This window comes from Rana temporaria, chromosome 6 (assembly GCF_905171775.1).
Source record: "Rana temporaria chromosome 6, aRanTem1.1, whole genome shotgun sequence".
Classification (NCBI taxonomy): Eukaryota; Metazoa; Chordata; class Amphibia; order Anura; family Ranidae; genus Rana; species Rana temporaria.
In genome coordinates this window covers 159,407,013-159,425,288 of record NC_053494.1, presented here as the reverse complement: position 1 = coordinate 159,425,288, position 18,276 = coordinate 159,407,013, and the positions used below count along the sequence as shown (strand labels likewise).

The following is an 18,276-nucleotide window of genomic DNA, read 5'->3' as shown; positions in this document are numbered from 1 at the left end:
ATGGGATTCCCTCTTTGTCACCAGAACTAGTGGAAAATGTGCTTGTTTGCTCTCTGTGATAACGATAAACAGGACAAATAGAGAGGGTGAGTCTCCCTAAATTCCTCTCCACTCTATCCGAGTTTTGCCTTTAGTTATATCTTCAGGAGAAGAAAGAAATATACCGGTAATTACAGAGGAATAAAATACACCACTTTGTCTATGGTGGAGTTTTGTAAGTCATATCCTATTATAACATTGTCCCATCAGCAAGTTCCTCCCCTATCGAGTAATAAATCAACTCTTGCCTGTCTTGAGATCTCCCACGGTTTGGTTGCAGCTCCAAGGTCACATGCTGTCATTAGCATTGATCTGAAAGAGAGAAGAGGATCAAAGCAAACATACTGCAAACATACTAAGCGAGTGTCCTTCACCCACAGCGCTGTTATATATCATTATATCAGTATGGTGTCTGCCATACCTGTGCCTACAGTCCATGGTGTTCCCGAGAATTTCCGATGTGGAAAGATAATGCCCATTTATAATAATAAAATTGATGAATGATGTTTTGCTTTATACAGATGTTCGCTAACTCTCTTAAATCTACATTGACATTTTATTTATTTCTCCCCAGGTCAGTATGTAATTCTGAATATAAATAAATGTGTTCTGCTGGGATTTTAGCAGTTTATTTAAAGGGCAGGTTTAGCTTTAAACAAAACTCTGGCACCCCTAGCCCTTGTATCGGTTCTAATCTCTCATGATTCTACGAAGCGCAGCACATCCGCCGACTCCGCAAAGGATCATCGCTGACCACCTTGCACATTAACCACTTGCTGACCGCTTCACAAACATATACGTCGGCAGAATGGCTTGTGTGGGCAAAGCAACGTACCTGTAGGTTGCTTTGAAAATCCCGTTGTGCAGGCGCATGCCATGACGTGAGCTCTGTGACCGCGCCAGCTGTGAGCTCTGTGACCTTGTCCGCCGTGAGCTCCGTGACCGTGCCCGCGAGACCTGCGGACTCAATGTCCGCCGGTGTCCTGCGATCGTGTCACGGAGCTGTAGGACGGGAAGATGCCTTTGTAAACAAGGCATTTCCCTGTTCTGCCTAGTGACAGGACAGTGATCTACTGCTCCCTGTGATCGGGAGCAGTGATCACTGTCATGTCACTCGTAGCCCAGCCCCCACACCGCTAAAATCACTCCCTAAGACACACTTAACCCCTTCCTCGCCCCCCCAATGGTTAACCCCTTTCCTGCCAGTGTCATTTACACAGTAATCAGTGCATTTTTATAGCACTGATCGCTGTATAAATGACAATGGTCCCAAAATAGCATCAAAATGTCCTATGTGTCCGTCATAATGTCGCAGTCAAGATAAAAATCACAGATTGCCGACATTATTAGTAAAAAATATCAAAAATTATTATAAAAATGTCACAAAACTTTGCGCAAACTAATCATTATATGCTTATTGCCATTTTTTTTTACCAAGAATACATATCGGCCTAAACTGAGTTTTTATATATATATATATATATATATATATATATATATATATATATATATATATATATATATATATGTATTTTGGGGATATTTATTATAGCAAAAAGTTAGTTAATGCTGAACAGGCAGATGACAAATCCATGTCTGCTTCACTAAGCCGAGCGGACACAGTCCCACTCTCCTCTATGGGGCAATTGGATGGAAACGGACTGCCTGACATTTCCATTCGATCCGTCAGGCGGATGAGCAGTAGGACCACAGGATCAGATGGCGGCAGGTGTCATCGGACATGTGCCCGCTGACATCCGGTGCTCCATAGAGGAGACTGGAGGGTCCTATCAGGTGCGTCTGAAAAACTGACAGACGGATCTGATCAGATAGCCTGTGGGAAAGGGGCCTAAAACGACAAATCCCAAACGATAAATAAACTGTCTTGGATTATGGTCAATGAGCATCTTTCAGCCATTTTGAATGATAGGTTAGCATTGTTTGAGAAATCCTGGAAACCCTGGATTGATTATCTGGATAACAAATCCAAAGATGTATCAGCTTAAAGGACTCTCATACACAGATAAGTTGGCATACAGTACTTTATATCTGTCACTTCTTTCTTCCTTATCTCTCTTCCCTTTCCTATTTCTGACTTTCGTTATGGACTGATAGGGTCTCAGTTAGAGATACCTATTTTTCATATTAGGATGACATATAAAAACCCATCCATATTTTACTGGATAATTTTAGAGACTATGGCCCGGATTCACAAAGCACTTGCGCCGACGTATCTCGAGATATGCCGCGTATGTGCAAATATGCGCCGTCGTATCTGTGCGCCGTGCCCACAAAACTAGATATGCCTGAAAATAGGCTTCATCCGACCGACGTAACTTGCCTACGCCGGGGTAGAGTGGGCGCATATTTACGCTGGACGTATTTGGTGCTCCCATTGATTTTCTATTCACATATGCAAATGAGGGAGATACGCTGATTCACGAACGTCCGTCCGTCCGACGCAGTGCGCGTAAAGTTATACGTCCGGCGTAAAAGTTATGCCCCATAAAGGAGGTGTAACTCAGCAGCATCCATGCAAAGGGAGCACAAGCCGACGTATTTTACGTAGGACGCGAATATGACTAGGCGTAGGTTACGTTCACACTGTAGGCAGTGATCCGGCATATGTTAGGGAGTAGTTCCGACGTGGTTGTGAGCATGCGCACTGGGATGCGTCCACGGGACGGCGCATGCACAGTTGGCGAATCGTATCTGTCTGCATCATTTGCATGGGGTCACACCTCATTGGCATGGCTCACACCCACTTCCACTTACGCCGACCTACGCCTGAGTAACCCAGCGCAGATTTGGGAGGAAGTGCTTTGTGAATCCAGTGCTTGCCTCTCTGCGCTGCGTCGGCGTATCGTAAAGAAGATACGCTACGGCGGCATAAATATGCGCCGCTGAATGTGAATCCGGGCCTTTATATATATATATTGGGTCTGAATTTCAATTAAAACGTTCTTGAATTCTTTAATATCTCAAATCTTTTTTTTTGCATTTGAAATTTATATACATATACATATTCTCATAATTTAAACATCTATACTCATACATATATTTGAGATCTTGAGTTGCTTTGACTTTGTCATCCTAGCCTATTATTACAATGTATTTGTACATGTGACACCATCCATAGGCTCTCATGGCCTATCCGAGGAAAACAGGTAAGGCTGGGTTCACACTACGGTTTTCCCGTCCGTCAGCCGCATACGATTTATATGGAAAACCGTATGCGGCTGAAACGGACGGGAACGTATGGAACCGCACATATGTGCGTTTTCCATTGACATTAATGTTAAAGGAAAACGTATGCGGTTGCCATACTGTTTTAAAAACGACCGCAAAACCGTGGTTGAACACGGTTTTGCGTACGTTTAAAAAACGTTTTGCCAGCAAATCGTACGCACCCGGATGCATCTGAGTGCATACGATTTGCAATGCATTGTCTATCTATACGTTTTCCCGTCCGTGCCCGTACGTTTTCAATACTGAAATCGTATGCGGCTGACGGACGGGAAAACCGTAGTGTGAACCCAGCCTAAGTATGTATATGCATCTTTTTTTGCACAGGTTAGACATCATAGGTGTTAGGAGGAGGGAGGGGACATTTTATGTTTAAGCTGGAATTCTACTTTTAAGCAGCTCTCCATCCAAAAGGGGAAGCTCCACTTATTTTACTCCTTCCCCCAGCGAACTCATCTGGAAGTTCGCCAGTCCTCCTCCTTCCTCTGCCGCTGGGCCATTCACAAAGCGCAGTGAGTTTTGCTCATGCGCAGTAGGGAACCGGCTGTGAAGCCTCAAGACTTCACTGCCGGTTTCCCTTACCCGAGATGGTGGCGCCAGCACCCGAGACATTTGTAGAATGTAACAATTGTACAAATATCCAAAAGGAAATTCCAAATATAAAAAAAAAAAAAAAGAACAGTGTAAATAACCTAACCTTCTATACACTATATTACCAAAAGTATTGGGACGCCTGCCTTTACACGCACTTTATTGGCATCCCAGTTTTAGTCTGTAGGGTTCAACATTGAGTTTGCCCACCCTTTGCATCTATAACAGCTTCAACTCTTCTGGGAAGGCTGTCCACAATGTTTAGGAGTGTGTCTATTGGAATGTTTGACCATTCTCCCAGAAGCGCATTTGTGAGGTCATACACTGATGTGGACGAGAAGGCCTGGCTCGCAGTTTCTGCTCTAATTCATCCCAAAGGTGTTCTATCAGGTTGAGGTCAGGCAGGCCAGCCAAGTTTCTCCACCCCAAACTCACTCATCCATGTCTTTATGGACCTTGCTTTGTGCACTGGTGCACAGTCATCTTGGGACAGGAAGGGGCCATCCACAAACCGTTCCCAAAAAGTTGGGAGCATGAAATTGTACAAAATGTCTTGGTATGCTGACACCTTTAGAGTTCCCTTCAGTGGAACTAAGGGATAAATCCCAACCCCTGAAAAACAACCCCAAACCATAATCCCCCCTCCACCAAATGATTTGAACCAGTGCACAAAGCAAGGTTCATAAAGACATGGATAACAAGTTTGGGGTGGAGAAACTTGACTGGCCTGCACACAGTCCTGACCTCAACCCGATAGAACACCTTTGGGAGACTGCAAGCCAGGCCTTCTCTCACAAATGTGCTTATGGAAGGATGGTCATACATTCCCATAGACACACTCCTAAACCTCAACCTGATAGAACACCTTTGGGATGAATTAGAGTGAAGACTGCGAGCCAGGCCTTCTCATTCAACATCAGTGTCAGACCTTACAAATGTGCTTCTGGAAGAATGACCAAACATTCCCATAGACTCAAGCCCTGTACACACGGGCAAGAATCTCGTCAGGAAAAAAGCGTTGTTTTCCCTGATGAGATTCTTGGCAAAAATCTCTTGCCGCCTGAGTGTACAGACTCTCGTTTCAAAAGAACCGTGGTTCTCTTGAAGGGAAATAAAGTGGTGACGTCATTGCGTACAACAAGCATGCCATTGCTGCACCCTACCTATGCCTAGGAAGCAACCGCGCATGCGTCAAAGTCAAAGTCATTTCGAGCATGCGCGGGTTTCCACAGGTAAGTATACACACTCTCGGGTTTCTCGGCAAGAAAACTGCAGAGAATCTCACAACGAGAAAAATAGAGAACATGTTCTCTATTTTTCTCGTCTAGATTCTGGGCAGTATTCTTGTCGAGAAACCTAAAGCCTCGTACACACGCTCGGTATACTCGGCCGAGAAAAACGAGCGTGTGTACAAGGCCACACTCCTAATCCTTGTGGACAGCCTTCCCAGAAGAGTTGAAGCTGTTATAGCTGCAATAGGGTGGGCCAACTCAATATTGAACCCTACGGGCTAAGACTGGCATTAAAGTTCATGTGTGTGTAAAGGTAGGCGTCCCAATACTTTTGGTAATATAGGGTATACAATGTTAGGGTATTTACGCTGTTCATTTACTTTTATTTGTTTTATATATTTGGACTTTCCTTTTGGATATTTGTACAATGGCTACAATGGTGACAGCATAGAAAATTGTACAGTACACATTTATGTGCAAAAACTGAAGTTTTGGATATATATATATATATATATATATATATATATATACACATTATATATATATATATATATATATATATATATATATATATATATATATATATATATATATATATATATATATATATATATATATATATATATATATATAATATACATAAATAATGAATTTATTCAAAGCAGATCTTCTGGAAGTAAATCAGGCAAAGCCTTGACAATGCAATCTCAGCATATGATAAAATGCATATGAAGAAGTAACCTTTGGAAAAACCAGTCAAAGCTTGGCCCTAAATCCATCTCCTTTATTGTATTTCATTGATCAATAGAGTCTGGTCTGGAAGGCTGGGGGCTTGGCCAAGTGTAGGATCTAGATGTAACTTCAGCTGCCTACATTCTCATGATTGGTTTGACATGCAGTTTTTAGTAAAAACAATCTTATTTTCTTTCAGATGCTCAGTTTGGCATTGCCAGATTTCTGATAAAAATAAATAAATATATATACACCGGAATGTCCTTTAGCATATCATCCAATATAAATGCAATACATTAAGTGTTATTTTTTCGTACGTTATATGGCAAAACATGGCAAACACAACATCAAATCTCGTATCTTCGTTTTACCTAAATATATCTCTGTGATTTTTAACATTCCAGTTGTAGTCTCCTTTACTGACCAGTCCGAAAAACTCATTTCGTCTCCTGCAAAACACAGAGCATAGGGAGGTTAATGGGATCAGAGATGTAAAAATAGAGATTTTTATAGGATGTGATGCTATGAGATTTGTTTGCCACTTGTAGCTGACAATGTTATCATGACAATTTATCAAGATGGATCAGAGTCTGGGTTCAATGTAACATACTGCCCTCCCTATGGAGGTCCCCTGCAAAAAAAAAAAACGAAATTGCCATTCTACAGTATAAGATGTACCATCAAAGACCTTTTAACACATTCGCTAGCTACTTGATATCATCCATTAGACACGTCTGGCAGTAATGCATAGACAAGACAGTTCTGGCCACTTGAGTAAAAATGGTTCTTGCTCATACAAAGTGACATATAGGGGCCTTTAACATTTTATAAAAAGGTCTTCAAAAGAAACACACAATTTTTGGTTCACTTTTGTTTAAATAGTTGCTTAGTTGTTAAATATACATTAATCTTCATCCCAAACTCAGTGATAAACTCAAAAAGACAATCACTTAGCCTCTTACACTCCACCAAAAATGAGTTTTTTTGGTGAAGGTATTATTCTAACAGAAACATGTCATGGGAGAAATATAAAATATACCATTACTGACATCTACTTGGAAAACTCTAGGTGCCACTGACCAGAAACACATAAGATATAAGGATTCCGGACATTTCTAATGCCTCGTACACACGGCCGGACTTTCCGAGAAAAGAAGTCAGACATGCTTTTTTTCTTGGATAGAAATCTATCTTGGAAAGTCGGTCGTGTGTAGCCTACATCTGACTTTTTTTGTTGGAAGTCTGATGGACCTTAGATAGAGAACCTGTTCTCTTTCTTTCCGTCGGACTTCCGACGGACTCACGGCGGACTTTTGCACGCTCATTTGCTCTTTGCATGTTTTAGGTATGGCTCAAAAATACTGTAGCCAGACACAGCCAGGTAACTAACATTCAGATGAAGGTTATAAATGGCACCCCCTATTATTCTCTTATAACAGGTATAAAAGTCCAGGAGGTGATGCAACATAAAAGAAGTTGTGTATTTTATCTTTCATTTACTAAGAGCCAACATACTACACAGCAATTTAGAGTAAAAAAAAAAAAAAAAAACCTTACAATAACGATTCTTAAAATGTTTCCCTTCCTACCTATCCAATCTAACCTGTAAAAAAAAAAAGATGTGTGTACTATTTTTATGTATCTACAGTGGAACCTCCGATTATGAGCATAATTCGTTCCAGGAGAATGCTCGTAATTCCAAAGTACTCACAAAGTGAGTTGCCCCATTGAAGGCAATGGAAACGAAAATAATTAGTTCTGCATTGACTTCAATGGCATGCAATACCGCATGTGACCAGAGTTGGGGTGTGCCAGAGAGCCTTGGAAACACATGGGAAGGCCAGAGGAGAGCTCGGCTGACCGTGGAAAGGCTCGGGAACGGAGAATTTCAGAGTCTTTCTGAGCATTTCCGAACAGCTCCCATTGGCTCCGGCGCCCCCCACCTCATGGCCAAACATGGTATTGCACACCGCTGTGGCTTGAATCCTGCTCGTTTTGCAAGCCAACACTCGCAAACCCAGTCAGGATTTTTCCAAATACAGTGCTGGTATTGAAAAACGCTCGTTAACCGTGTTACTCGCAATCCAAGGTTCCACTATATTTTTAACCCGCTTCAGTCCAGTTGTGTGATTCCCCTGTGCTGACTCCCTTGTGTCAGTGAGCAGTTGCTGCAGGGGAGAGGAGAGGGTGCCGACAATGGCTGGGTCAGACGGTAAGTGCTGCATTGCATTGTGGGATACTGTATATAAGGCCAGGGTACATGTGCTCAGAGTTAATTGAGCTGGAGATCAGAGCCTAGGAGGAAGAGGGGCAGCTGCCCTCTCCCCTCCGGAGGCTGTGCGGCCCTGGGTGGTCGACCCAGAGGCCTAGAGTGCCAGAGAGAAGCTGAACCCAGAGGTCCTGCAAAGCTGACTGGAAGGGAGACACCAGGAAGGATCTGGTTCTGCCTACTGTGAGTACAGATCTGTGTCTTTGGGGCCTGTCGATTGAGGGCCACCCCCTTCAGCTAGAAGAGTCAGTGGACTGGTGTCAGTAAAGGGGATGCTAGAGAGTGTCCTGAAGATAATTTAGTGCATCAAGTCCGCTGCTAGTGAGAGCAAGAAGACTTAACCCTTCCATACATGTGGCTGTATGATCAAAGCAGTGTGACTGCTTATACTACCAATCTGGTGAGGCCAAGTGAGAGTTGTCCTCATCCCTTGTTAATAGTTCTTGCTGGAGTATCCCACTCATCCCTTCTCCCATCTAAGTTCCAAATAAATATAAAAACCCAAATTCCTTTGACTGGTCATTGACTAATGAGCAAACGGGAGTAAGGGGCAGAACAAGTAGAAGCCAACAGCAACATAGTGGGAAAATTCCCCTAGCAACAGTGGAAACCCTCAGCAAAAAAGCGGGAAATCCTCTGAATCTTAGGCCTCGTACACACGACCGGATCTGTCCGCCGAAACTGGTCCGCTGACCACTTTCAGCAGACATGTTCGGTCGTGTGTACGTCCGACCGGACAATTTTCCGGCGGATCCGACAGATTTCCAGCGGACAAATGTTTCTTAGCATGCTAAGAAACATGTCTGCTGGGAAGCTGTCCGGCGTACAGGTCCGCTGGTTAGTACGTCTAACCAGCGGACAGAAATCCCGCGCATGCGTCAAATTGATTAGACGCATGCGTGGAATCTTTGAACTCGCGCGATAAAGAATGTCGGTGTCGTCTACATCACCGCATTCTCTGTCCGCGCGGATATCGGTTTGATGGTGTGTACAGCCATCAGACCGAAATCTCCCAGCGGACGTGTCCGATGAAAACGGTCCGGCAGACCGTTTTCATCGGATTGTCCGCTCGTCTGTACGGGGCCTAAGTGTGAACCCTCTGCACCTAAGTGGGAACCATTGGCAACCAGCTGCAGGTAACCAGGGAGAGACCCATGAAGCCAACACTCGGTAAGCCCTATGGGGAAAGTGCTGCATATATAAATGTGAGTTAGGGACCTTAGACAGTAAGCTCCTAAGGGCAGGGACTGGTGTGAATGTATAATAAATATGTAAAGTGCTATATAAGTACCTGTAATAATAAATAAATGTGGAGCACATTTTCATTTGTAGATGTGCATATGGCCCCATTAGTTTATATAATTGCTGCATTTAGATGCATACAAAACTATACATTGTATGCATCTAAACTCAGGATTTTAGATACGTATGAATGAGCCCTTATGGCACATTGACACAAGTATCATTTTAAATGAAATATAAATAAATCAGCGGTACAGCTTAAAGTATAATTAAAGCCAAGTAAGGAACAAGTAAGTAAGGAACAGTTTAAACTCCTGTTAGGCAACCAGAATAAACTGGCCAGTATTAGCCAGTATTAACACCAAAACCTTAAAGGAAAGTTTGGGCTTTAGCTACACTAAAATGCCCATGAACCGATATTTTAAAATTTGTCAGGAAAAAAACAACAAAACTGGTATATTTTCAAACAGCAAGAAAGTACATAGAGGAATGACTTAAAGCAGAGTTCCTCCCCCCCTCCGGTGCCACATTTGGCACCTTTCGGGGGGAAGGAGGGAGCGGATACCTGTTCTTTACAGGTACCCTGTCCTCACTTCCAGAAAACCGGCCTACGACGAATAATGTCAGCAGCTCGGTTCCCCTCTCCTCCCTCTCCTGCTGGGCCAGCGCGCAGCAGGGACCTGGCCGTGAAGCCGAAAGGCTACACTGGTGGGTTCCCTTACCCGCAATGGCGGCGGCAGCACCCAACCAGCCGATGGAAACATCAGCTGCGGTGCTGACCTCACTGGACTCCAGGACAGGCAAGTGTCATACTGTAGCTGCTGACTTTTAATTTTTAAAAGGGCAGAAGGAACTCCACTTTAACAACATGGGGGAAATAATACCCCCAACGCTTTAGAGCTGTGTGATGCAGCAAACTGCGATTCAATATTTCAGATTATGACTTACTTAAAATACAGGTTGTTGCAAAACAACGCCACAAAAAAAGAAAGTGCCAAAGCTTTTTGTACACAGAGTAAAAACACTCAGATCGTATTAAATCTACACTACTATATTTTATATTCCATTAATCACAAGACTCAGAGCTTCAATGGACTCATTTGAAGTTTTGTGGTGCCTCTTTCACAAAATCAATTATCTGAACTTTTACAAAGCAAAGGCAATTTGTCATTTGCACTTTTATATCACCTGGCCCCTAGTATTCCATTGGTGATAATTTGCAAGTCTAATAATAGAATGGAAAGGGCACAGAATAACGCATGGGGAAGTTAATTGCAAGTGGTGTTTAAAACCAATGATTTACAATCACTAGTGGTGTAATTAAAAAAGGACCATTTTAGTCAAGTCTAGCTTGACAAGACTGGTGAGTTTTCTTGAGTCACTATATTGCAATAGTTAAAGTTACAGTTTAGTACTGCATTAAGTGTATGTAAACCCCAACAATGAACTTCTCTTATGTGCTTCCTTTTGGTCTGTTTAATTTACCATTAGAAGCATTCTGTGGTATCTGTTTGATAAGTGCAAACAAAAAACAACTTGACGTCAGATATTCAGAGCTGTATAGTGTCCTCTCCTCACCTCTCGTGTTATCTAAAAGAGCCCTCCTATTTCTTATCTTGAATTACAGAATAATTAGCCTTTATGCTGTAGAAGTAGGAATCATTGAGTAGTTTAGCAAAAGACACTGGGTAGGGCTTACACCACGCAATCCAAAAAAACATTTTGTGTTATCAAACCACAACTGAGCTTAAAGGGATTGTAAACCTTTTTGTGTTTTCACCTTAATGCATTCTATGCATTAAGGTGAAAAAACACCTTGCAATCTCGGTCCCCCCAGCCCCCCAGAAGACCAGGATCAGGGCCACTCTGTGCAAAACGAATTGCATGTGGAGGCAAGTATAACATGTTTGTTTTTTTGTTTATTTTTAAACCCAAAGCCATACAACCCCTTTAAGAGCTAAGGGCCAGATTCAGGTAGAAGTGCGGCGGCGTAACGTATCGTAGATACGTTACACCGCCGCAAGTTTTCATCGCAAGTGCCTGATTCACAAAGCACTTGCGATGAAAACTACGCCGGCGGCCTCCGCCGTAAGCCCGCATAATTTAAATGGGCGTGTGCCATTTAAATTAGGCGCGCTCCCACGCCGGACCTACTGCGCATGCTCCGTTTCGTAACTCCCGCCGTGCTTTGCGCGAAGTGACGTCATTTTTTCGAACGGCGACGCGCGTAGCGTAATTCTGTATTCCCAGACGGCTTACGCAAACCACGTGAATTTTTAAATTTCAACGCGGGAACGACGGCCATACTTTATACAGCAATACGATTGCTGTATAAAGTTAAGGCACCAAAAACGACGACTAAACTTTGCAACGGGAAACTAGACTAGCGGCGACGTAGCAAACGCGAAAATCCGTCGTGGATCGCCGTAACTCCTAATTTGCATACCCGACGCTGGTTTACGACGTGAACTCCCCCCAGCGGCGACCGCGGTACTGCATCCTAAGATCCGTCAGTGTAAAACAATTACACCTGTCGGATCTTAGGGATATCTATGCGTAACTGATTCTATGAATCAGTCGCATAGATACTCTGTGGCCCCGTACACACGTCCGAGGAACTCGACGTGCCAAACACATCGAGTTCCTCGTCGAGTTCAGTGTTGAAGCCGCCGAGGATCTCGGCAGGCCGACTTTCCTCATTGAACAACGAGGAAATAGAGAACATGTTCTCTATTTGGCCCGACGAGTTCCTCGTCGGCTTCCTCGCTGAAAAGTGTACACACGACCGAGTTTCTCGGTAGAATCCAGCTCCGATCAAGTTTCTGGCTGAATTCTGCCGAGAAACTCGGTCGTGTGTACGGGGCCTGAGAGATACGACGGAGTATCTGAGATACTCCGTCGTATCTCCTTTGTGAATCTGGCCCTAAATGCCTTTCTGCCAGATTATCAGGTATTTTTCTGTATATACAAGGTCTTTAAAAGAATAAAACATGCGAAATGTGCACGAATTGCAGGGATGCACTGCATATGTTTTTTGATTTTTTGATTTGCCTTGACATATGCGTTAAAAAGAACAAATAATTCATACTGTATGACCCTGGCAATTTTACAGCATTAAAGAATTGGTGCTATGTTGAAGCAGTCTTAAGAGAACTCAAAGTGGAGTTCCACCCATTTAAGAGTCAGCAGCTACAAAAAGTGTAGCTGCTGACTTTTAATAGTTAGACACTCACCTGTCCCACGATCCAGCGATGCGGACATACCTCCTCTCTGAGGCATTGACATTCTAACTGTGGGCGCCCGGCTGTGGCTTCACAGCCAGGCGCGAGCTACGCTGCGAATGGTCGGGCAATTATGGTGACGTGTCCCAAAAGATTGCAGGGTGAACTTCCTTCTGGAGCCGCGAAGCCCAGGGAGGAAGTGAGAGCTAGTTGCCCATAAAAACTGGGTATCCGCTCCCCCCCAAAAAAATGACATCCCAAATGTGGCATGTCAGGGGGTCACCATCACTTAAAGCAGAAGTAAAAATTTGGGGTGGAACTCCACTTTAAAAGATTTACAACTGCCGTTGACTGGTTGTAAAAATGGTTTTACAAATGTTTTAGAAATAAATATCTGAAAAGTGTGGCGTGCATTTGTATTCCACCCCCTTTAATCTGATACCCCTAACTAAAATCTAGTTGAACTAATTGCCTTCAGAAGTCACCTAATTAATAAATAGAATCCACCTTTGTGTAATTTATTCTCAGTATAAATATAGCAGTTCTGTGAAGCCCTTATGGCACGTACACACGGTCGGAAGTCAGATGGGAGCTTTTCATTGGATATTCTGACCGTGTGTATGCCCCATTTGACTTTTTCTGCCGGAAATTCTGATGGACTTAGATAGAGAGCAGGTTCTCTATTTTTCCGTCGGAAATTCCGACAAAGTTTTTCCCGTTTGAAAGTCTGGCCATGTGTACGCGGCATTAGAGGTTTGTTACAGAACCTTAGTGAACAAACAGAATCATGAAGGCCAAGGAACACACCAGACAGGTCAGAGATAAAGTTGTGGAGAAGTTTAAAGCAGGGTTAGGTTATAAAAAAATATCCCAAGTTTTGAACATTTCACCGAGCACTGTTTAATCCATCATTCGAAAATGGAAAAAGAGTACGGCACAACCGCAAACCTACCAAGACATGGCCGTCGACCTAAATTGACAAGCCAAACAAGGAGAGCATTAGTCAGAGAAACAGCCAAGAGGCCCATGGTAACTCTGGAGGAGCTGCAGAGATCCACAGCTCAGATGAGAGAATCTGTCCACAGGACAACTATTAGTCGTGCACTCCACAAATCTTGCCTTTATGGAAGAATGGAAAGAAGAAAGCCATTGTTGAAAGAAAGACATAAGAAGTTCCGTTTGCAGTTTGCGAGAAGACATGTGGGGGATATAGCAAACAGGTGGAAGAAGGGCAGATGGAAGATGGTCAGATGAGACCAAAATTGAACTTTTTAGCCTAAAAGCAAAACGCAATGTGTGGTGGAAAACTAACACTGCACATCACCCTGAATAAACCATTCCCACCGTGAAACATGGTGGTGGCAGCATCATGCGGGGATGCTTTTCTTCAGCAGGGACAGGGAAGCTGATCAGAGCTGATGGGAAGATGGATGAAGCCAAATGCAGGGCAACCTGCAGTAGCAAGAAAACCTGAACTAGTCTGCAAAACACTTGAGACTGGAGGGGAAGGTTCACCTTCCAGCAGGACAACGACCCTAAACATACAGTCAGAGATACATTAGAATGGTTTAGATCAAAGCATATTCATGTGTTAGAATAGCCCAGTCCAGATCTAAATCCAATTTAGAGTATGTGGCGAGACTTGAAAATTGATGTTCACGGACACTTTCCATCCAATCTGACAGAGCTTGACCTATTTTGCAAAGAATAATGGGCAACATTTTCACTTTCTAGATGTGCAAAGCTGGTAGAGACATCCCCAAAAAGACTTATGCCGCGTGCACACGGTCGTTTTTCGGCATGAAAAAAAACAACGTTTTTCAGCATGTCCAAAAAACAAAGTTTTTCCAACTTCATCATTAAAAACGATGTTGCCCACACACCATCGTTTTAAAAAAATGATGAACAAAGTGCGGTGACGTACAACACGTACGACGGCACTCTGAAGGGGAAGTTCTATTCGCCTTTGGGCTGCTTTTAGCTGATTCCTTGTTAGTAAAAGACGATTCACGCTTTTTTGTCTGTTTCAGCGTGATGAATGTGCTTACTCCACTATGAATGGTAGTTTTATCAGAACGAGCGCTCCCGTCTCATAACTCGCTTCTGGGCATGCGTGGGTTTAAAACATTGTTTTAGCCCACACACAATGATTTTTTACAACCCGAAAAACGTCATTTTAAAAAACAACGTTAAAAAATGCAGCATGTTCGAAAAACGATGTGAAGCCCACACACGATGATTTTAAATTACGTTTTTTTCATGCCGAAAAACGACCGTGTTTGTACGCGGTATTACAGGTGCAATTGCAGTGAAAGGTGATTCTACAAATTATTGACTCGATTTTAATTAGGGGTATACAAATGGACGTCACACTTTTCAGATATTTATTTGTAAAAAAAAAAAAATGAAAACCATTTATAATTTTCCTTCCACTTCACAATTATGTGCAACTTTGTGTTGGTCTATTATATAAAATCCCAATAAAATACATTTACATTTTTGGTTGTAAGGGGTATGAATAATAATTTCAAGGCACTGTATGTATTGGTGACATTAGCCAAGTTAACAATATAAAGAAATAAAATATTTGGCTATTAATTAGCATTTAAAATAGAGCAAATTTGGTGTTTTCTATATGTTATAGTACAAGTGTAAAGATTAGCTGGTGGTAAGGTAGTCTACAGTCCTGGTCAAGTGATGGTGGTTAAAAGCCTAAAGAGAAGTGTCCCTGATAACTATGCTATATGTTGAAGAGCACTTGCACATGGCAAGAATCAGTGCATACAGGAAAGCAGGGAATCAGAAAATGTTGGACAGGCCAGATGAATAGCCATTCAACTTGGTGGGCCAAAGGCTGCTTACAGCAAGTAGACCCACTAGATGGCCTCAAACTGGCATCAAGAAGATAAATGTAATAACTTGCACAAATAACTAAAGTTCCTGGCAAACTTTAATAAAACGTTGCTGATATTTCAAATTAAAATTACTTATACATCAAGGAACAGTTACTTATTTTTGTTATATGTATCAATATTTTTTTCAAACATAATGGATGTAGAAATCTGTTATGAAATAGCAAATCCATTCAATATAAAGAACAGTCCAGCGCTACTTGGTTAATATAATAAAGTAGGAAGGGAGCAGCTCAGGTAATAAATATGCACATATAAAACAGAGAAACTCCACTTTTGTTGAGAAAAAAACATTCCCCTTTAGGTGATCTATGCACCTTTTTTTATTCTGAAGAAATCCCTGTGTGTTTGTGTCCATGTGGGAAAGTGAGTCTAATGGGAGTGGTTTCATAATTATCAACTTCAGCACCTGCAGGGCACTAATGAGGTAAGCTGCTGGGCCTGCATTCCTTTAGATGTGATTTCCTATTAGGAGTATCTCACCACAAATGACATTTTTTGTTGCAGGGAATGCCTGAAATGTGACTTGTATCTTGGTGCAGCAGACTTCTGAAAAAACTGGTGAGCCAATCACACAAGCAGGTAATTATGTTTCTGTGTACAGAACACCTCCAGGTAGCCATATTGCATTGCATTTTACAGAAAATTACAACACTGTAGATTGAAAATGAAATTTATAATAACATTAAATTTGGACTTGATGCACTGGTGTCTTTTTTCAACCTCACCTACTATGTAACAATATGACTTGTGTCGCAATTGTACACGCTATATTATTTTTTCTTTATTTGACATTGTTTTCCCTATGAAAGTAGTTACCCTTAAAGGCAATACAATACAGTTAAAATGATTCAGCTCTCCAAAAACAAAAAAAAAAGTCTATTTAAAGTTGATCCAAATCCAATTACTAAAATCTCATAGACACTTCGCATTTTTTTACGTTGTCTCTAGTCGGCTTTTTCCGGCGTATAGTTAAAGCTGGTATTTTGCGGCGTATCGTTAGACTTAAAAAGTGAAATAATTCAGCGCTGGAAAATTAAACTCATAAACATAAACTAAATAAATTGCAAGCCAGCACTGCAGATATAATCCAAAAAATATCTCAAAGTGAAATTAAATAAGTAAATAGTGCAGCGCAAATACAAAAAATCTCTAAATAACAAAATTAGTAACAATTAATAGAAGTCCATATAGTGCACGGTGATAAAGAAGGTGCTCCAAAAAAAACAATGGTGACGAATTGTGCAGCAATCTTTCATAAGATCAGTGACCCACAGGAAAGGAATATCCTCCACCAAGGCTATGGATGGCCTCTCACCTCAGCAATTCGACCTGTGGCTAGGTCAAAAAGCATATAACATATCCTCCAAATAGTAGATGGTAACAGCATACAAGAAGTCAGCTCTGTGCGTCCCCAGATGGAGCCAGCAATCAGTAAGACAACTCAGCAATCTCCCAAAACTGGGGCGGGATGCAGCGCTGACACGTCCGCTCAGGATGAGCCCTTTGTGCGCTCTGCTCTCTCTCTCCGCTCTTCCAGCGGCAGCAGATGCCAGCATCGTTAGTTAGCCAGTATCGTTAGACTTGCCATGGTAAGTATGGCCGTCGTTCCCGCGTCGAAATTAGAATTTTTTTTTTCCGTAAGTCGTCCGTGAATCAGGATGGACGTAACTCACGTCTAAGTTAAAAAAAATTACGTCCTAGCGACGTCAATTAGCGCAATGCACGGCGGGAAATTTCGGAACAACGCATGCGCAGTTAATTCGGTGCGGGGACGCGCTTCATTTAAATGAAACCCGCCCCCTAATCGCCGATTTGAATTCCGCCCCCAGAGATACACTACGCCGTCGTAACTTACGGCGCAAAATATTAGAGGATTCGAAATTCCGCCAGGTAAGGTACGGCGGCGTAGCCTATCTCTGATACGCTGCGCCCATCTATTTCTATGTGGATCTGCCCCTAATTTTAAAATTATCTGATGGTTAAATAACCGATAGAAAAAAACTATCGTCTGTGGGGAAATCCATCGGTCAAAAATCCACGCATGCTCAGAATCAAGTCGACGCATGCTCGGAAGCATTGAACTTCATTTTTCTCTGCACGTCGTTGTGGTTTACGTCACCGCATTGGACACAATCAGATTTTTAACTGATGGTGTGTAGGCAAGACTGATGAAAGTCAGCTTCATCGGATATCTGATAAAAAAATCCATCGGTCCGTTTTCATCGGATGAACCGATCGTGTGTACGTGGCATAAGGGACCTCCACCAAGTATTATCATGATGGTATCAGTTTGACACCTTTGAAGTTTTTCTTTGACACACCAGGAAATTCCTCATCCGATAATTCATTGCAGTCTTGGGACTTTATCTCACAGTCTGGGTTCTAGGACACATTCAATGCCATCTACAATAGGTTAGTTTCTTTTTTATATATTTGCAGGCATTTGGTTCACTGATCCTAAGTTGAACATTTTCTAATTCATCCATTGGCATTTATACTTATAAAATACAATGAATGCCATAAACTAAGTGGCTTATATGTGTACATATATGGATACATTTGATCAGAGGATATGAAGCAAACAATAATGGAAAAGGGTTGTCACGGCTGACCAATCTTTGGGAGTCAGCCAGTTCCCCCCCCATGTCAAATCCACTACCTTCAAAGGGAATTTTCTTGTGTCTGTGTTTCATTGGTTCCAGACACCGAGCTGCGAGAGTTATTTTACATGTACATATAGGGGATGGAAGGCAAGGGAGTCTATATGAGATGATAAATCTGTGGCCTCA

At 42.3% G+C, this 18,276-nt stretch overlaps 1 protein-coding gene across 1 annotated transcript in view; it reads right to left on the bottom strand.

The window, feature by feature from the left end:
* Positions 1-18,276, bottom strand: part of PDE11A (phosphodiesterase 11A) — a 721,237-nt gene that overhangs the window by 46,718 nt on the left and 656,243 nt on the right. Inside the window, exons 16-17 of the mRNA XM_040357670.1 lie at positions 6,212-6,289; positions 288-351 (exon numbers count right to left, since the gene is read on the bottom strand). Coding sequence (XP_040213604.1) covers positions 288-351; positions 6,212-6,289 — 142 coding nt within the window. The remainder of the gene's footprint in view (positions 1-287; positions 352-6,211; positions 6,290-18,276) is intronic.